The sequence below is a fragment of the Giraffa tippelskirchi genome, chromosome 9, assembly GCF_054371585.1.
Source record: "Giraffa tippelskirchi isolate mGirTip1 chromosome 9, T2T-mGirTip1v1.2.pri, whole genome shotgun sequence".
Classification (NCBI taxonomy): Eukaryota; Metazoa; Chordata; class Mammalia; order Artiodactyla; family Giraffidae; genus Giraffa; species Giraffa tippelskirchi.
The window spans coordinates 5,815,064-5,836,228 of NC_137283.1; the positions used below are offsets into that span (position 1 = coordinate 5,815,064).

The 21,165-nt window shown below is 41.8% G+C and overlaps 1 protein-coding gene across 5 annotated transcripts in view; it reads left to right on the plus strand.

Annotated features, from left to right (window-relative positions):
• LOC145520508 (uncharacterized) overlaps window positions 1-21,165 on the plus strand; it is a 165,607-nt gene that overhangs the window by 104,309 nt on the left and 40,133 nt on the right. Inside the window, exons 6-9 of one of the 5 annotated variants that reach the window (XR_014064523.1) lie at window positions 8,260-8,379; window positions 8,527-8,791; window positions 9,576-9,869; window positions 12,827-13,503. Coding sequence is in view for 1 of the 5 variants with exons in the window: in XM_081527049.1 (XP_081383175.1) it covers window positions 20,963-21,033 (71 nt within the window). In the remaining 4 variants the exon portion in view is untranslated. Of the gene's footprint in view, window positions 1-8,259; window positions 8,380-8,501; window positions 8,792-9,575; window positions 9,870-12,826; window positions 13,504-15,331; window positions 15,808-19,633; window positions 21,034-21,165 lie in introns of those variants that run through there. The other 4 variants (XM_081527049.1, XR_014064524.1, XR_014064525.1 and 1 more) reach the window with 4 other exon arrangements.

A 21,165-nucleotide genomic window follows, 5' to 3' on the forward strand; every position in this document is an offset into this window, starting at 1 on the left:
CTGCAGGGGGCATGGGTTCAGTCCCTCTTCAGGGAACCAAGATGCCGCAAGACATAGCCAAAGGGAAAAAAAAAAAAAAAGACTGGGAAATACTTAAGAGGACTTTTAAACTTGTTTGTTATGGGATGTGCAATGAAAACGCTAGTCCTCCACCTTCCCTGCAAAGTGTTTCCACCAATTCTTCTCTGCTTGATAATGCTTCTGCGAGAGGGGATTCTTGCTGGAGAAATGGACGAGGACTGACTTTTGCATCCAAGTTGGCTGATGGTCAGCATGTTCAGTGCAGGAGTCAGAGGCCAGGAGCACAGCTGATGTCTGAGTCGCACCTGCAGGCCTTAACCTAGCTGTGTATTTCCTCGGCTGGCTTCTGTTGAATAGATGGTAACTTGAACAAGGACCAGGGTTTTTAATTCATCAGACACTGTGCGCTGTGGCTTGGGTCCAATTCATCTCAAGGACAGCTGCTTTTCTACACATTCTTTGATTCAGACTTATACTTATTATCAATAACCAGCACATACACACACAGTGTACCAGACATGACAGCCTGAAAAGACATGATCTCTGAGCTCAACAGCTTAGTTTCTCTTTTAATCATGCAGGTCCAGGGTCTTACTCTCCTCCTTGTTTTCTAACAGAGTTAGCTGATTTAAAGCAAGTAGACTTTTTGAATTCCCCTCTCCATGAATTTTGCTCCAGCCTATGCTTTGAGAGAGCTGCAGGCAAAAAAAATTTCTTTCAAGAACAACTCACCACCACTGGAGAAGGGCCAGAAAATTAACGCATGGAGACAAGAATCATGTAATTTTTGTACTGTTAATATAAAATTACATTGAGATAGTACTTATAATAAGATAGAGAAAAAAATATTTTTGTAGGCTAAAAAGCCATATTCACAAAAGTTATATTCTTTTTATCTACATCCTATCTGGCTTTTATCTGCCTTGATTTTATCTCCATTATATTTCTTAAGGTAGGAATAATGTGCCATAGGCCAAAAGAGCCATAAAAGTTCTTACCCTTTGGTGTCTTCTGTCCTGAAACCCCAACTCTGAGCAGCCTCTTCCCCTCTTCCCTTCTCACCCAGCCTTACTCATCATTTACCTTCTATTTTGAAATAATTGGCCTTTCAGGTCCTCTCTCCAAAACATATTTCTCACCCTCCAGGTTTTCTGTAGGTAAAAAGAAATTCATAACTTTTCCCAGTCTCAGATTTGTAAACTCAATTTCATTTAATTCTAATACCACAAGTGACTTAAAAAAACAAACAAACAAAAAAAAAACAGTCAACAATGCCGTTGTTACAAATGGGTGAATGAGGACAGAGATTAGCAGTGGTATCTAGTAGACAGAGGGCTTCCCAGGTGGCTCAGTGGATAAAGAACCCACCTGCAATGCAGGAGACACAGGAGATGCAAGTTCGATCCCTGGGTCGGGAAGATCCCCTGGCAAAAGGCATGGCAACCCACTCCAGTATTCTTGCCTGAAGAATCCCAAGGACAAGGGAGCCTGGTGGGCGACAGTCCATAGGGTTGCAAAGAGTTGGACCTGACTGAAGAGGCTGAACACACAAACACTGGTAGGTAGAATTCAATACAACTTCTTCAAGCCAGATCAGCAAAATGCTGTTGGGATGTCTGAGGAGGCACAGGAAGAGCCCACAGGGTGCAAACCCAGTGCTCCAGACCATACTCTGCTCACAGCCATCGCAAGCATGTGTAAGTCCTGCGTTCAAAAAAGCAGACAGGACTTCCCCGGCAGTCCAGTGGTTAAGACGCTGCCTTCCAGTGCCAGAGGTGTGGGTTTGATCCCTGATCGAGAAACTGAGGTTCCACATGCTGCAGGGTGTGGCCAAGAATTTTTTAAAATAAAATAAAAAGAGAATAAAAACACAGAGAAATGGACAAATAGGCCAAAGGAATAGGACAGAGAGCCTAAAACAGGTGTATGCCTAGAAAGACACTTGGTGTGTAATTTTACAGCAATAGAGAAAGACAATCTTCAACTAAATGGTGCTAGGACAGTTGAGTGTCCATGTGGAAAATTTGAAACTGATCAGCTGCTTTACAACATACACAATAAACTCCCAGTGGATTAAGGGTTCAAATATAGAAGGCAAAACACTCCAACTTTTAGAAAAGAGTATCTTTATGACCCAACTGTATTCATGTTGCACAACAGATACTAACACGTGGTAAATCCACTATACTTCAATAAAAAAAAATAGTTCATAGACTACGTATACCAATAGCAGTGCTTTGTAAACTACGAAGTGCTATACAGTTTCATACAGGCTTCCCTGGTGGCTCAGATGGTAAAGAATCTGCTGGCAATGCAGGAGGCCCAGGTTCAATCCCTGGGTCAGGAAGATCCCCTGGAGAAGGCAACGGGAACTCACTCCAGGATTCTTGCCTGGAGAATTCCAAGCACAGAGGAGCCGGCTACAGTCCATGGAATCTCAAAGAATGGGGCACAACTAAGCAACTAACACTTTCACTTTCATACAATTTCATGTTATGATATTTAGAAGTTTAACTGGGATCTATACATAGGAGTGAGCCTGATGAGTTGTACACAGACTGTGTACATCTTCAACCTCACCAAGGAAGGCCAAATTGTTTTCTACTATGAGTATAGAATAGAGTTCCTATTGATCTACATTGTTTCAAGGCTTTTTAGTTATTTTAGGTACTAGACTTTATTTTCCAATCCAATGTGTATCTCATTATAATATACATTTTCCTGATAATTTACAAACACCATGTTTTTAATATTTATTGACCATGTTATATTTGTTGGCTATATTTAGAGTTGTACTTGTCCACATTTTGTACTTATTGAACAGTTGTGTGTGTGTCTTTTTTTTTTTTTTTTTTTACTTTCTCAACCATTTACAGAGAGCTCTTTTTATATTCAGAATACTAGTACTTTGTTGGTTACCTGTTGCAGATTCTTATTCTCAATTTGTGGCTTGCCCTTTCACTTTTTTTAGGCTGTCATTGGAGGAATACAAGCTCATAATTTTAATGGTCCAATTTACCAAACAGCAGATTCTTTACCATCTGAGCCACCAAGGAAGCCTGTATGAAATTGTTAGTATCTATTGTACAGCAACATGACTCCATTATATACATATATACATTCTTTTTTATGTTCTTTTCTCTTATGGTTTATCCTAGGATACTGAATATAGTTCCGTGTGCTATACTGTAGGACCTTGTTGCTTATCCATTCTATATGTAATACTTTTCATCTGTTAAACCCAAATTCTCAGTCCATCTCTTTCTCACACCCCTCACCCTTGGAAAGCCCAAGTCTTTTTCTCTATGTCTGTGAGTCTCTTTCTCTTTTGTAGATAGGATCATTTGTGCCATATTTTATATTCCACATACAAGTGATTGCACATGATATTTGTCTTTCTCTTTCTGCTTACTTCACTTAGTACTATAATTGCTAATTGCATCCATGTTGCTACAAATAGCATTATTTTATTCTTTTTTATGGCTGAGTAGTATTCCATTGTATACATGTACTACATCATCTTTATCCATTTATCTGCTGATGGACATTTAGGTTATTTCTGTATCATGGCTATTGTGAATAGTGTTGCTCTGAACATTGGGGTGCCTGTGTCTTTTTGAATTATAGTTTTATCTCGATATCTACCCAGGAGTGGGATTGCTGTTTTTGGTAATTCTGTTTTCGGTTTTATGAGGAACCTCCATACTGTTTTCCATAATGGTTATACCAACTTACATTCTCACCAATAATGTAGGAGGATTCCATTTTCTCCACACCATCTCCAGCATTTGTTACTTGGTCTACAAACAATTTTAATCCCATTTTTAGTACACATTATTAACTCTACTTTTCACAGAGGTTCAGTCATCCTTTTCAGGTCACATGATTGAGGAGCAGTATTGACACTCCCACTCTCCTAGTAATGGCACCCATTTTTGTTCTGGGTATCGACCTTCCCCACTCTTATGAGGTCTGGTTGAGGCTCTATCCAGATATGGTCAATTAAAACACCACAGTGATTGGTCTGGGGATAACATGCATCTCGGGCCTATCCATTCAGAGGGCAGAGTAGTCCCCTTAGGACCACTGGGAAAGTTCCCTGCACTTTCATGCTGGTCCAGAGCCTGGGAGAAGATGAGGCCAGAGCTGAGATGACCCGCCATGTGGAGTCTGAGAAAGAAGCAGGGGTGGAGTTGAGGAATGGAAGGAAAAGAAGCCTTCATGATATAATTAATAGCTCTGAGCTACTTGAAGCCAGATTTACCCCCAAACATGTAAGTTACTTCAGCAATAAACTCTCTTTTTGCTTAACTGACTTTTAAATTTTATGTATGATTTATTTATTCACTTTTGGCTGTACTGGGTCTTCATTGCCACACAGGGTTTCTCTATCACAGTTGCAGGCTTCTCATCGCAGTGGCTTCTCTGTTGCAGAGTACGGGCTCTAGGGTATCGGCTCAGTAATTACGGCTCATGGACTTAGTTGCCCCTTGGCCTGTGAAATCTTCCTGGACCAAGAATTGAACCAGTGTCCCCTGCATTGGCAGGCAGATTCTTAACCACTGGACCACCAGGGAAAACCTCCTCAAGTGATTTTGTGTTATTCTTTCTGCAAAGTAAAAGCCAATGAATTCTGGAGCATACAGTGACAAGGCCAGAAGTAGAGGCCAGCTGTCCTAATGTCCAGTGTTCTGACCGTAGCTCTAGCCAACAGCATGTGGCTGCTGTTAATTGGATGTTGGCTCCAACAACAAAAAAAAATGGAAACAGTGTTTAGCTTTTACCTGGACAAGACTCTTTGGAGTGTTTCCCTAGCCTATTACACACAAAAATTTTCTTCCCTCTTATTTCTACAGGTGTATGTCTAGTTTGTATCTTATCCAATTCAAAGTCAACTACTTCATAATTGAAGTAGTTTCTTTATCAAAAACTTCCCCTAACATAGTCAAGGACAACGTTCTGTAATTACAGATGAATTCATCCAATCTGCCAATTGTGTTTAAAGGTGATGTGAGGATATATGTTAATTATTATTTAACAAGAAGAAGACAGTATGATGACAACTGTAAAGAACATAACCAACAATACAGAGTGGTAAACAGTTCCTCTCCACGTGGGAGAGTGGCAGATTGTCAGAGTTGTCAAGAGAATGTTCTTGTCTTCTGACAGAGGCTGACTACACCCGGAGAGAGGGGCCACCTTGCCAACTGGAATTAGTGAACTGGAGCTGAGGGGCTCCGGAAACCATGCCCATTATTGTAAGACCATGAGTCCCAAAGTTAGTCTGATGCATTTATGAGGACAATAGAACAGGGCATTTGAAAGCAAGACATCACAGGAATTCCAGAATGATGATCAGCAATGTAGATAATAAAAGCCATTCCCAGTCAGAACACAGAGATCAAGTTATCAAAGAATGAGCATGAGACATCAACACAGCTGCCGAAATTACAAAGCACACAGGATTGGTCTTCAAAGTCGCCACTGCTCCTTTGCCTCCCCTCCTGAACTTTCTCTGTTTCCCCAAAGCCCCAAAATAAGGTACTGGCTTTGGCCAAGCCATGGGACTTCCCTGGTGGCCCAGCGGATAAGTGTCCGCCTGCCAATGCGAGGGATACGGAATCAAACAAAGATTCCACGTGCCCTGGGACAACTGAGCCCGTGTGCCGCAACTACTGAGCCTGTGTGCCACAACTACTGAAGCCCACATGCCCAGAGCTTGTGCTCTGCAACAAGAGAAGCCACCACAACAAGAAACCCACACAACACAACCAAGAGTAGACCCTGCTCACTACAACTAGGGAAGAGCCCTTGCAAAGCAGCAAAGACCCAGGGCAGCCAAAAATAAACAAAAAGAAGCTAAGCAGTCCCCTGACAAAGAAATGAAGCTAAGCAGGTTAACTCACATCCCTAAGCATCAATTTCCTCATCTGAAAAATGGGAATAACAATAGCCCCTCACTCAGAATTCTTGAGAGAATTCCTAGAGATAAGGCATGCAGTTTACCCAATGGGTGGTCCATTGGAAACATCAATAAACATCAGTAATTATTATTTCTGCTACTGGTAATAATAATTATTATTACGATAAAGATGTTCAATAGGTCTAACAATCCTGTGGAAGTTTATCTATTTTGGGGAAAAAAAAAAGAGGGCTTAATTGCTGACTGATAACTTTCTGGAAGGGACCATTCATCATTTGCACCCTGCCTCCACTGTTTTCGCCTGTGGGGCTTTCTGTAGGACAGATCATATATTCCTTACTGTAGTAAACTTCAATATTCCTTTTTCACAGGATCTGTCAGCAGGTAACCAAGCCAAACGATGCAAAACAAGGTGGCAGCTCAGAGATCTGATACTAGCAATGTACAAGAACTTTCCCCCTCTTTCTTTAGTGATTTACTTTAAGAATAAATTGCTTTTCTTTAAAGGTCACTTTGCTATTTTAGAACACTTTACACCTGACACTATCTTCTTGCTGTAGGGAATTACACAAAGGATGATTTAAGCAATATTTCCCAAGATTTTATCTATCCTATATCACAATTCTCCCAGGGGGGAAAAAAAACAAGATGTTGACCAAAATGATTTTCCTGAAAATCAAATTTTTTTAAAGATTTTTTAAAATGTGGACCATTTTAAAATTCTTTATTGAATTTGTTACAATATTGCTTCTGTTTTTTATGTTTTGATTTTTTGGGCCATGAGGCATGTGGAATCTTAGCTCCCTGACCAGGGATCAAACACATACCCTCTGCATTGAAAGGTGAAGTCTTAACCGCTGGACCACCAGGGAAGTCCCTGAAAATACAAATTTAATCAGAAACCAAAATAACAAGCAACCTGTTGTATATATCCTCCACCTGGGTAAGACATAATACGTAATTACAATTAATGTATATGGAATACTTCCTATATGCTCAGCAATAGACACTAAGGGTTTGTCATCTCATTGAGTCCTGACAAGTATTTTATGAAGTTATTATTATTCTCATTTTTAAAATAAGAAAACTAAGGCTTAGGGATATGAAGTAACTGAGCCAAAGTCACACAAGTAGCAAAGGGTGAGTATGGGATGGATTCATCTTCCTCTCTAATTCAAGCTGCTTGGTACAACCCAGCTCTTGCCCTTGACACTTCCAAAAGGCAATGTTAGGAGATGTTCACTGGGATAGTTGTAAATCAAAACAGCCAATTCCAGCCAATCTCACAGACTTTACTCTCTTAGCTTCTTCAAAACAACCATCATTAACTTCCCATCCACTAGGGTGGGATATGAGAATCTCCCAATTCTGAGGCAGATTCATCATGAAGAAAAAGCAGATACCGTAATGACTGTCTGCCCAGGCATACATTATTGCCTTCCATCCTTCCTATAAGGTTTTGAAGTGTGTATCATTTCCAGTTGACAGATGGGAAAATGAAGTTCTGAGACATTCTGGTCAGACACCAGAGCCTGCTCTCAGCTCACAGGGATGTTCTTTTTGGCCCAGAGAGTGGTATTAAAATATCTGAGCCAACACTGAAAGATTGGATGACATGCTAAAACCCAGATTTCTGGGTTCTATTAAGACTCTCAAATTTCCAAAAACCCTGGCCACATTCCCTCCTGGCATCAATAGCTAAAACTGAGGAGTAGTTGCCCAGGGCCCACTCTCTCCAGGCCACCACTGTCGCCATCAGCCAGCGTCACTCATTTCCTTTTGGCTTAAATAGCCACTGGCTCCCATCTCATAAAAACAGGAAGAATATTATGACCAATTGTTGACTTATCTCCGAAAGACCCAAACCACGGGAAACACCCACTCTGACAAGGCCATCATCTCCAAAAGATGCCCATCTGCCAGGAGAGCCACAGAGTAATGGCACAGATACGGACACTAAATGTATTCTCTCCGTCTATTAGAAATACCATTTGCCACAGGACACAGTTTTGAAATTGTTGCAGGATGTTGTTTTCATTAATTGTCTTGTGTAAGTATCTATTATTCAGACAGACTTTGTGGTTTAGCCACATGACTTGCCTAGGGCCAATTCTAGTAAAAGACTTAGAGCATATAGTATCCATGTTCTCCTTCCTTTTAGTGGTAGAACCCCTGGGTGTTAGCTAGAAATCTAGTCACCCAAGAAGAAACTACATTTCCCAGACTGCCTTGTGGCTTACTTAGACCGATGGGATGTAGACAACTTCCAGGTCTTCTAAAAGACTGACCCAGACACTTTCTCTTCCCTGCCCTAGGCTAGATCATGAAGGTGGAAGTGAGCCAGCATCAGCCATAAGAACATTCAAGGAGATTACAGGGCATTAAGATGGAAGGCATCAAGGTCTCTGAATGTCAAAACCATCCTACCTGCAAAAGTGAGCATATTCTAGACTACTCTTAGGAGATACATAAGCCTATTTACTTAAGCCATTACAGTTTATATGTCTTTGTTACAGGATCTTTCCTCTCCTTATCCACTCCCTCTCCTTATTTTCAGATATCCTTTCTTCTTTGGGTTTCAGAGGATGTGTCCTTCCTTCACTGCCTAAAGTACAGCCTTAAATCCTAACACAGCCTCTGAGAAGCAGTATGGCCTTGGACGAGCTTCTTATCTTCTCAGAATCTAGTCTGCAAGACTGGAGTGGGTTGCCATTTCCTTCTCCAGGAGATCTTCCCGACCCAGGGATTGAACCCGGGTCTCCTGAATTGTAGGCAGACGCTTTACCATCTGAGCCACCAGGGAAGTCCTTAATAGTTGGAAGGATTTGTCAAAAGGAGAGAGTACAGGTACATCTACATTGTATTTGGGGATGTCTTTAGCCTGTATCTTGTACAGCCACTTTCCAACCTACTTTTCTCTAATGAGAAAAGAAATTTGAATTTTCTTTTTAATTTATCTCTAATATATATATATTTGGCTGCACCAGGTCTTAGTTGTGGCATACAGATCTTTTTTTAGCTGGGCATATGGGATCTAGTTCCCTGAGCAGAGGTCGAACTTGCCCCCTCTGCACTGGGACCATGGAATCTTAACTGCTGGACCAACAGAGAAGTCCCTCTAATGCATTTTTGAGCCCACACTCCATACTCAGTGGCACCCTGATTGCTCTTAGGAGTGAATCCAAGTTTCAAAAAAAACATCTAAAAGGCCCCAGATGACTGGACTCCAGTGCCACCTCCATGCATGCTCTCCAGGCAGCCACAGACGCTCTCGTTGAGTTGGGAAAGGGCCCTTTGCCAACCAGGCCTGTCACTCTTGTTTCGAGGCCTTGCACTCTTGAGTTTCCTACAGCTCAGCAAACCAGAAGGCTGTCCAGGGTAGGGATTAAGACCAGAAGAATCACAAAGATCTAGGTCCCAATTCTGTCTCCACCACTGCCTCCTGTGAATTCTGGCAAAGGACTTAACTTCCCTGTAAAATGGGTGCCATCCAATAACTCATCTCAGGTTATTCTGATCATTATATCAGATAGATAGCCCTTGGCTGAGAGTCTTGCATGTAGTAAACACTCAGTACACGGATACTGTCATTATTGCAGCTCTCTTTACTAGCTTTTTTTTTTTGTTACAGCACAGAGGAAGCATGGAACAACCTCCCACCCCTCAGCTTCTTTGTTGTTGTTTAGTTGCCAAATCGAGTCTGAGTCTTTGTGACCCCGTGGACTGTAGCCTGCCAGGCTCCTCTGTCCATGGGATTTACCAGGCAAGAAAACTGCAGTGGGGAGCCATTCCCTTCTCCAGGAGATCTTTGTGATCCAGGGATCAAACCTGCGTTTCCTGCATTGGCAGCCGGATTCTTTACCACTGAGACACCAGGGAAAACTCCTCGGCTTCTACCCGAGGATACATTCAGGGCCATACAACAGTGAGTGTCACATCCCAAATTGTATCTCCCTGATGACAATGTGCCAGTGGCACAGGATGGAGCCCAAGCCCTCTCCCACACACCTGCTTGTCCAGTGCGTTTGGGGAGAGGCAAAGTGGTCTATAAGTAGCCAGCTCCCAGCATCCTGATGCCCAAGCATCAGATCCAGATCCTTCTCCACCAGTTTGCCCCTAGGATCCAGAAGCAAATTGACTCTGTCATTTGGAGTTCTCTCTTTGGAACCCTCAGGCTTAAAAGTCACTCTTGTGAAAGCCCCAAAGTGAAAGCCGCTTAGTCGTGTCCGACTCTTTGCAACCCCATGGACTGTCCACAGAATTCTCCAGGCCAGAATACTGGAGTGGGTAGCCTTCCCCTTCTCCAGGGGACCTTCCCAACCCAGGGATCGAACCCTGGTCTCCCGCATTGCAGGCGGCTTCTTTACTAGCTGAGCCATAAGGGAAGCCCAAAAACTCCAAAGCCCAACTATATTGTGGTGCAGTCATACATCCATTAAAACAAGCCAGCAACCAAAAAGTAATTTTTAATTAGCATTTTACTGCAGTTTCTTTCAAAGAACACCAAAGAGAAAATACAGAAGAACTTGTTAGAAATTCTCTTTTCCTTTTCTTTCATTTCCAGTTATTCCCCAAACCCTGCTGCTGTCCCAGTGACTCTCAGCCTTCTCTCTAAAACAAGACACACACACACACACACACACACGCGCACACACACACACACACACACACACACTTGCTTACAGCCTACCAGAGGTACACCAGAGCTGGCTTGCCTCAGCTTGAAAGAGCCAATTATTCAGTTTTCAGGAATTTTGCCAGTTAGTTGTTCAATGTGGCCATTATTAAAAATTAAATTATAGACACTTACCACAAAATAAATTATACACCAAAGTGATAAATATTCAACACTCAGAGGAAGAAAGCAATGAACAGGGAACAACATGAGTGAATCTCAAAATAGTTATGCCAAAGCCAGGCAAAGGAAGAGTGCACACAGAATGATTCCACGTATAGAAAACAGTCACCCTTATAGTGATAGAAAGCCAAATGAGTGGTCATCTGAGGGTGGGGCTGGGAGGCAGTGGAATGGGCAGGTTATAAGGAGACATGAGGAGATTCAGGGGTATTCAATATATTGTGGTGGTATTTTCACATGTGTCAAGCTGTCAAATTCATGTATGTGCAGTTTACTGTATGTCAATTATACCTCAAGAACGCTGTAACAAAGCAGAGACATTACTTTGCCAACAAAAGTCCATCTAGTCAAGGCTATGGTTTTTCCAGTGGTCATGTATGGATGTGAGAGTTGGACTGTGAAGAAAGCTGAGCACCAAAGAATTGATGCTTTTGAACTGTGGTGTTGGAGAAGACTCTTGAGAGTCCCTTGGACTGCAAGGAGATCCAATCAATCCATCCTAAAAGAGATCAATCCTGGGTGTTCATTGGAAGGTCTGATGTTGAAGCTGAAACTCCAATACTTTGGCCACCTCATGCGAAGGGTTGACTCATTGGAAAAGACCCTAATGCTGGGTAGGATTGGGGGCGGGAGGAGAAGGGGACGACAGAGGATGAGATGGTTGGATGGCATCACCGACTCGATGAACATGGGTTTGGGTAGACTCCGGGAGTTGGTGATGGACAGAGAGGCCTGGCGTGCTGCAATTCATGGGGTCGCAAAGAGTCGGACACGACTGAGTGACTGAACTGAACTGGACTGATATACTCCTTTTCTTTTTCTTCCTTTTTTTTTTTTTTTTTTCATTTGTCTGCATCAGGTCTTAGTTGCAGCATGTGAGATCTAGTTCTCCCACCAGGGATCAAACCGAGGCCCCCTGCACTGGGAGCACAGAGTCTTAGCCACTGAACCACCAAGGAAGTTCCTATCTATACACTCTTAAGGTTTCTTTACACTCTGTATCTGTAATGTGGAAATACTGTACAGTGGTACTTCTGGTCTCTTCTGCCAATTCCATTTTCAGTGACCTCATGTTGGGAGCCTGAAATCGGCCCTTGGGGGAGTGTTTACACCATGGAAATAAGCAAATACTCCAAACCATGGCTTGATATTTTTGTTTTCTTGGCTGTCAGGACTTAAGACAGTCATGGAAAAAAGTGTTACTAATAGTAATACAAGTTAAAATTGTGTTTTGCCTTACATTGTGAACATCCTTCCTTGGTAGCTGAGACAGTAAAGAATCTGCCTGTGATACAGGAGACCTGGGTTCGATCCCTGGGTGGGGAAGATCCCTGGAGAAGGAAATGGCAACCCACTCCAGTATTCTTGCCTGGAGAATTTCATGGACAGAGGAGCCTGGAGGTCTACAGCCCATGGGGGTCACAAAGAGTCAGACACAACTGAGCGACTAACACTTTCACTTTCTTTTATACTGTGAACAGGATAAAAAATTAAGAAATAGTTCAAAAACTATTATCCAGTTCAGCAAAGGAGTCACTGACTTCGTTGATGAATGTGTAAAATTAAACATTGTCTTTGTTGTTTCACTTTCTTGTGTCTAACTTAACATAAATGAAAATATTAACCAATTTCAGGTTAGAACTATATTCATTTATCAGTTGCAATGGCTCCAAGAGTTCAGCAGAAATCAATGAAAGCATTCTGTGGGGATCAATTGTTTGTAAAGAATATATAATAAAGAGTATTACATACTTTATTATCTGTAAATTGTGTATGACACAATAAAATCTATAATAAACTTATATAGGCATGTGCAAACACACAGAGGCTTGTTTTTTCAGAAAGCCTGTATGAAACATTTACCAGCATTGTGTCACTTTAATGTTGCTGTGCTGTTTGCAAGATAACTAGTCCATTTGATGATGGTGTCTCTTGTATTTCCTTCACATTAGGTCTTCATTCTATAGTTCTCTGGTTAAGAGTATTTTTTTAATTAGTTTTGCTTGCTTTTCATTTTTCTATAGGTGTTCAGTTTTCCCAATTACAGAAAATAAGAAGGGAAGACTCTAGAAGGAGCAGATAAACAAGAATCCTTCCTCTTTTGTGAAGGAGCATGATTGCAACTGCTTTGATATTAACCTTCTCTCTTTGCCTTTACTTCTGCCACATGCACATTTTTGGCTCAGTGCTTTGGAGCTGACAAGATGCTTTCACACAACTATGCTACTCTAACCCAGCTGGCTGCCCTCACCTCCACATCCCCCTTAAGCCACTTCACTAAGATCCTGTCATAAAATCCAGCATCCATGTGCTGAAGGCATCGCAGACTGAAGGCAAGCAGGTGCTCCCTGCATAACATCCTCCAAGCTGAGAAGTGACAAGCAAAAGCCTTGAATCCAAGATGGTCTGACCATAAAATCGTATCAACACTGATGCGAGAGATAGAAACCTTCGTAGGTTTTCCTACAAGACCTGGAAAGGCACAAGAATGAAAAATACTTGTTTATTTAGGTGGTGAAAAAAAAAAATTCAAGTGAACTTTTTCCCATGTTTTGAATTCTGTTCAAGTCACTCTTTTTTGCATTAACTATGGAAATGATTCAGAGGATGTGTTTATGTAGAGTGCATCAAAACAGAGACATTTCATTTGATTTGTTTTGTTTCTAGTCACCCTAAAGCATAAAGCGTCATATAAATTCCTCATGCGTGTGTGTGTGCTAAGTCACTTCAGTTGTGTCCAACTCTTTGCGACTCTATGGATTATAACCCTCCAGGCTCCTCTGTCCATGAAATTCTTCAGGCAAGAATACTGGAGTGGGTTGCCATGCCCTCCTCTAGGGGATCTTCCTGACCCAGGGATCAAACCCAAATCTCTTAGATTTCCTGCATTGACAGGATCTTCCTGACCCAAGGATTGAACCCAGGTCTCCTGCATTACAGATGGATTCTCTACCATCTGAGCCTTGAGGGAAGCTGTATATGAAGTACGTGTATGATAAATGCTAGTGGAATGAATGAATGAAAATCCTCCGGTGTCTGGATTATTAGAAAGTATCACGTTGGCTGAAGGGAAGAGAAATGCTGTGTCCCAGGCTTGCTGTACTCAGCTGGACAGGTTGGGTGCTCCATCGCTTGAGGATGAAGCTATATATATATATATATATATAAAATCCCCATTTTTTTGGATTTCCTTCCCATTTGGGTCACCACAGAGCTTTGAGTACAGTTCCCTGTGCTATATAGTATGTTCTCATCAGTTGCCTATTAACGCACATATGTGGAATCTAGAAAAATGGTACTGTACAATTCAGTCACTCAGTCGTGTCCAACTCTGCAACCCCATGGACTGCAGTACGCCAGGCTTCCCTGTCCATCACCAACTCCCAGAGCTTTCTCAAACTCATGCCCATCAAGACAGTGATGCCATCCAACCATCTCTTTCTCTGTTGTCTCCTTCTCCTCTTGCCTTCAATCTTTTCCAGCATCAGGGTCTTTTCTAATGAGTCAGTTCTTTGCATCAGGTGGCCAAAGGATTGGAGCTTCAACTTCCTTCCAATGAATATTCAGGACTGATTTCCTTTAGGATTGACTGGTTGGATCTCCTTGCAGTCCAAGGGACTCTCAAGAGTCTTCACCAACACCACAGTTCAAAAGCATCATTTCTTCTGAGCTCAGCTTTCTTTATGGTCCCATTCTCACATCCATACATGACTACTGGAAAAACCATAGCTTTGACTAGACAGACCTTTATTGGCAAAGTAATGTCTCTACTTTTTAATATGCTGTCTAGGTTGGTCATAGCTTTTCTTCCAAGGAGCAAGTGTCTTTTAATTTCATGACTGCAGTCACCATCTGCAGTGATTTTGGAGTCCAAGAAAATAAAGTCTGTCACTGTTTCCATTGTTTCCCCATCTATTTGCCATGAAGTGATGGGACTGGATGCCATGATCTTCATTTTCTGAATGTTGAGTTTGAAGCCGCTTTTTCACTCACCTCTTTCACTTTCATCAGAGGCTCTTTAGTCCCTCTTCCCTTTCTGCCATAAGGGTGGTGTCATCTGCCTCTCTGAGGTTATTGATATTTCTCCTGGCAATCTTGATTCCAGCTTCTGCTTCATCCAGTCTGGCATTTCACATGATGTACTCTACATGTAAGTTAAATAAGCAAGGTGACAGTATACAGCCTTGATGTACTTCTCTCCCAATTTTGAACCAGTCTGTTGTTCCATGTCCAGTTCTAACTGTGAAAAGTGGTACAGATGATCTTATTTGCAAAGTATAAATAGAGACAGAGATGTAGAGAATGGACATATGGACCTGCCTTTTTTGCATCAGTTCTGCCTATAGCACCTCACAAGGTGCTCTACACCTGGTAGGTCCAACTGGCTATTTGAGGAATGAATGTATATGTCCAAGGAAATTTTTTACAAAGCCATGGTAGCCAAAGGATTGCCCTTCTTCACATGAAGGATATTTTCATCTGTAGAACTGTGATTCATAGTCCAAAATGATGTCCTTTCCTCGCTACAGGCATTCATTCATGGAGCAGAATATACCGAGAAGTCTGTTGTGTGCCCAGCAGAGGCACTGCTCTGTACCCTAAAGGTATAGTGGTGAGTAACAAGAAGACCCTGGCCCCAGGGAGCTAACACTCTAGTGAAGACAGACAAGAAACAGACGAGGAATGCTTCGATGAACCTATTTGCAAAGCAAAAATAAAGATACACACAGAGAACAAAGGTGTGGACACCAAGCGAGGAAAGAGGGGGTGGGATGAATTGGGAGGCTGGGATTGACACACATACAGTTTGATACCATGTGCAAAACAGCTAACTCACGAGACCCTGCCATATAGCACTCTGCTCAATGCTCCGTGGTGACCTCAGTGGGAAGGACATCCAGGAAAAGGGGATGTATGCATACATATAGCTCATTTACTTTGCTGTACAGCAGAAACTAACACAACATTATAAAGCGACTATACTCCAAATTAGAAAAGAAAGAAACAGATAAGCAAAGTAGGTGTATAATGCAATGTCAGGTAGTAAGAAATGATAAGAAGAAATTTAATGCCAAGTTCGAGGACAGAGGGGGATAGAGCCTTTTAGGGAAGACGGTTGGGACAGGCCTCCATGAGGGCCTGATGTGTGAGCAGCTCTTTCTAGGTTCCATGAAGCCCTTCAGTTAAAAATCAGCATTGTGTTTTGTTTGCTTGTTTTCATTTCTATAAGTCACTTCTTATGTCAGGATACCAGCTTACAGCACCGCTCAAGATACTGGGTTTTTTGTTGCTGTTGTTTTTTACATCTTTATATTCCAAGTCCATCTTTTTGGTATGGAATGCTGGATGTTGTTTGTTTTTTTTTTTTTTTGAACAGTCTCATTTCTTCAAGCAGTGCACATTTCCCTTTTTTTTTTTTTTTTTAAGGAACATGAATGAAGAGGAATTGCCCCTCCATGTGCCCATAGCTGTCCATAATGAATCAGATTTTTGCTAAATACAATTTTTTAAATGGCTTTTTCCTGACTTTACGCCAGTTTCTAAGCATCTTCTCTGTGTAAGCTATTGGCAGTGTGACCATAAAGCAATACGGCTCATGCAAAAAGCTAACAAGAGTTTCACTATGGAAAATTAAGATGGTTGAATTTGTATGTCTTTGTTTCCCTAAGCATGTGAGGTAGCAAAAACCATTCACCATTGCTCTTTACAAAGACAGCCTGGTTAAATATTAACACTTTTCATCTATCAGAGGTTCCTGCTATTCCTTATCAACCAAGTGCAATTTGACCAAAGCATTTTTTCTCTTCTTTGAGAAGGTACTTGTAGGCAGAGTATTATATTGAAGGCTCTATTATCCTCTAGAAAATAATTCCTGAACATTTTTTCCTACCATGGAACACGGCGCATTGAGGCGATGACACATTCTTTACGATCAGTTGGCTTGTGCTGAGAATATTCTTTGCTCTGGATGGACCGCATCGTAACAGTCAAAAAAACTCAAGTCAATTTCACTCGATCCCTACAATATCATTTCTCTTCCTCACACCACCTTCCCAAGAAATAAATGATTGCTCATTTGGCAGGTCGAAATAATAGCCACATTCAGACTAGAGCTTGTGAAGTATCAGGATAGAGTGTGCTCAATGACATTGTAAACAGTGGTTAAAATGCCAGTTTAGTCCATAAGTCTTTTCTGACTCTTTTGCAATCCCATGAACTGTAGCTCCTCTGTCCATGGGATTTCCCAGGCAAGAATACTGGAGTGGGTTTTCATCTCCTTCTCCAGGGGATCTTCTTGACCCAGGGATCAAACCCAAATATCCTGTATTGGCAGGCAGATACTTTACCACTGAGCCACCTGGGAAGCCCAAAATGCCAATCAGTCTTTCATAAAACCTTGAAAGAGGCAATAAAACGATGTATATTCCTCTCCCTTTCCTAGCCTACTCTATATGAAAAATATGCAGTTCACAATTTGGGAGAGAGGGGAGGAGAGAAAGCTATATATGTTTTTATTAACCTCCCTGGGTTTCATAGTGATTCTCTTGTTCAGTCATTTTCTCCTTCTCCTTCTTTATTGTTCCTCTGTTCTGTGGCTGTATTTCTGTGACTTTTTAAAAACTATCTATTTATTTTTGGCTGCACTGGGTCTTCATTGCTGCATGCAGGCTTTCTGTAGTTGTGGGCAGGCTCTAGAACATATGGGCTCAGCAGCTGTGGTGCACCGGCTTAGCTGCCCCATGGCATGTGTGGGATCTTCCCCGACCAGTGATGGAACCCACGTCCCCTGCATTGGCAGGTGTATTCTTAACCACTGGACCACCAGGGAAGCCATTTCCTAATTTTCTTAATACCTCTTCCTTTCCTTTTATCCCTTCTCTCACAGCTGATCATAATACAGATTTCAAGTGTATTTTGAAATAGTTATTGTATCTCTAAAATTAAGTTTATGTTTGCCATTCTTCATTGTAAAGTCAGATTTTGGAGGAGGAGAAAGGAACTAACATTTATTAAACACTTTAGTGCCAGACATTATGCAAGGTGCTCTGAGGACATAAATTTACTTAATCGCTTAAGCAGTTGGTGGTAGATGATTATCATTCAGAAATGTTCACTCCCCCCTTCCCTCCCCACGTTCCTGGGAAGCATAGAGTTTCTGCTCCAAGGATGTTGAATTTGCCTGTGTGACTTGCTTTCGCTTCTGTGAGGCAGGTTGTACTTCCCCTCCCCTTGGCTTTGGCATCAGTCACATGACCAGCTTTGCCCAACAGGGTGTTAGTAGATGGCATCCAAGCGGAAACTTGAAACAGGGCAACACATTCTCAGGCAGCCTTCTGGTCTCTGGAGGGAAATGAAATTTTCAGAGAACAAAACCACTGCAAACCAGCAGTGCCATTTGCAACAGCCATGACATGAAAACAGCCTAAATGTCTATCAACAGATAAATGTATACAAAAGTGTGTATTATATAATGTATGTATGTGTATATGTGTGTGTGTGTGTGTATGTGTGTGTGTGTGTATAGCCAAAATTTTTTTCTAGGTTTTTCCACAAAATTTGAAAAACTTTGAATGAATTTTTTAGCCAACCCAACTATCTACCTGTCTATCTATCTATATATACAGTGAAATATTACTCAGCCAGTAAAATGGATGAAATATAATGCCATTTGCAGCAACATGGGTACACCTAGAGATGATCATACTAAGTGAAGTAAGTCAGAAAAAGAAAGACAAATCCCATATGAGGAATCTAAAAATTGATACAAATGAACTAATTTACAAAACAGAAACAGACTCATAGACTTAGAAAACAAACTAATGTTACCAAAGGGAAAAGAGGGGGAGGGATAAATTAGGAGTTTGGGATTAACAGAATTATATTAAAATAGATAAGCAGCAAGTACCTACTGTATACCATATAAGATATTCAGTATCTTATAATAACCTATAATAGAAAAGAATCTGGAAAAGAATATAGATATATGAATCATTTTGCTGTACACCTGAAATTAACACAGCTTTGTAAATCAATTATACTTCAGAAAAGAATAATTAAAAAAAAAAAAAAACTCTCCAACTTACATTAGCCAGCTCCCAGCTGACCTCACATGACATAAACAAAGATTTGCATGCCACTGAGATTTTGTGACTTTTGTTACACAGCAATAGCTAACCAATGCACAATCCTATGAAGTAAATAGTAATATCCCTTTCTAACAAAACTGGAAACAGAATGAGAAACAAACCCGCAGTCACCAGCTAGAATGCTGAAGAACCGGGATTCACACAAAAATCTGTTGGATCTAAACTCTAGAGGTCTTTTATTCATAGCATGTCCCTTATTTAAACTTTATATACCTCTTTCCATAAAATGAATAAAACTGATTTTATTTTTACTTAATATGTCTCTTAGTTAATTTTTACTAAGGTACATAGTCCTCCCGATATTTCCCAGGTAGCTCAGTGGTAAAGAATCTGCCTGTCAATGCAGGAGATATGTGTTCCCTCCCTGGATCGGGAAGATCTCCTGGAGAGGAGACCTCCACTCCAGTATTCTTCCCTGGAAAATCCCATGGACAGAAGAGCCTGGTGGGGTCCATGGGGGTCACAAAAGAGTCAGACACAACTGAGCGACTAAACAGCAACAGATAGTCTTCCCCAGAAAGTGTTTTCTTTTCCCAGCCCAGAAACTTGACTTCCTAGGATCACTTTTCTCCTTTTTTGTGTGAGTTCTCAATATGGCCTGCTGAAAACAGAAGCAAAAACCTAATAACTGGTTATTCCAAAAATATAATTTTTATATATATGTAATTTCTTTCTTATACTCAGAATTAATCAAATATGAAGAGCAAGCCCTGGCTGCCAGCATGTGATGGGAAATCACTTTCTCCTCTTCTCTAGCCTGGAGGTCAAGTGCGTGATAAAAGGGGAGTATTCGAAATACTAGGGCCTATAACACAATTCTCAACACTCGACAGGAATGGGTCGCCTTACTGCTGAGTCACTTGTCATTATTTTTCAGAGCTAATAGGACTGAAGAGAAAAAGAATGAGGAGACAGGATAGATACAGTGCCCAGTAGTTTAAGAGGTCAGAAGACTCCCCCAGTTCTTTGAGACTGATCAGTTTAACTTCAATATCTGCAAAGGAACTCAACAGAAGAGTCAGTCAATTTGAAATGATGCTGTAGTCAACTCAGTTGCCAGCCAAAAGGGTTCCCATTTCGCTAGCTTAACCTTGTGTGGTGAATCTTTAAGTATCACCAGCAATGGCTGTCAAGTTGATGGGGAATACTGGTTTTTTGTAAATCCATCTCTGGGATACAATTCCAAGTTTCTCAGTCTAGGCACTGTTGACATTTTGACTCAGATAAGACTTCCCAGGTGGCTCAGTGGTAAAGAATCTGCCTGCCAATGCAGGACACATGAGTAAAATCCCTGGGTCAGGAAGATCCCCTAGAGAAGGAAATTGCAACCCACTCCAGTATTCTTGCCTGGGAAATCTCATGGACAGAGGAGCTTGGTGGGCTATGGTCCATGGCATTGCAAAGACTCAGACGTGACTTAGGAGCTAAAAAACAAGCCTTTGATATGGTGGCTGCCCTAGGCATGGCAGATGTTTAGCGGTACACAGTGGCCTTGACCCTCAAGCTGTCAAAGTCTCCAGACATTGCCAAATGCCCCCGGGGGTCTAAAAATAACCCCTGGTTGAGAATGACTAGGACACACAAATACCGCCTCTAATTGCATTTGTATGTGTGCTTGGGGTTTTGTTTTGTTGTTTTTTGGGTTTTTTTTCTTTTCCTTGCCAGGTCTTAGTTACAGCACATAAGATGTTTTAGTTACAGCAGACAAACTCTTAGTTGTGACATGGGGTATCCAGTTCCTGGATCAAGGATCGAACCAGGGGCCTCTGCATTTGGAGCGCAGAGTCTTAGCACTGGACCACCAGGGAAGTCCGTCTAATCACATTTGATTGATGTAACGAACTGTAATGTGACCTGCTCTCCTTCAGCCTTCCCAGACTCTGAGCTGTAGCTGCTGGTCTTGTACACAGTGATGTGACATAGGCTGTCAGTCCTCAAAGCCACGCAGTCTTGCCCTGTTCCTTCAGGGAATAAGCAGCCGGCGGGCCAGAGGGGACAAGTGTGGTTCCGCAGATGGTGCCTGCCGTTCCTTCAGCCTCTGCCCTCGCCTCCCTCCCCACCCCGCCCCGGGTGTCTGCCACCTGGTAAGCTATTTGAGGACACCCCAGTGGCTCTGCTGCCAGTGCCCATCAGGATGTCCCTGTTGCCTCCTGGAGATGGCAGACTGATACCCCTTCCCTAGAGCCCTGCACTGGGCACCCATCATAGGGCCTCTG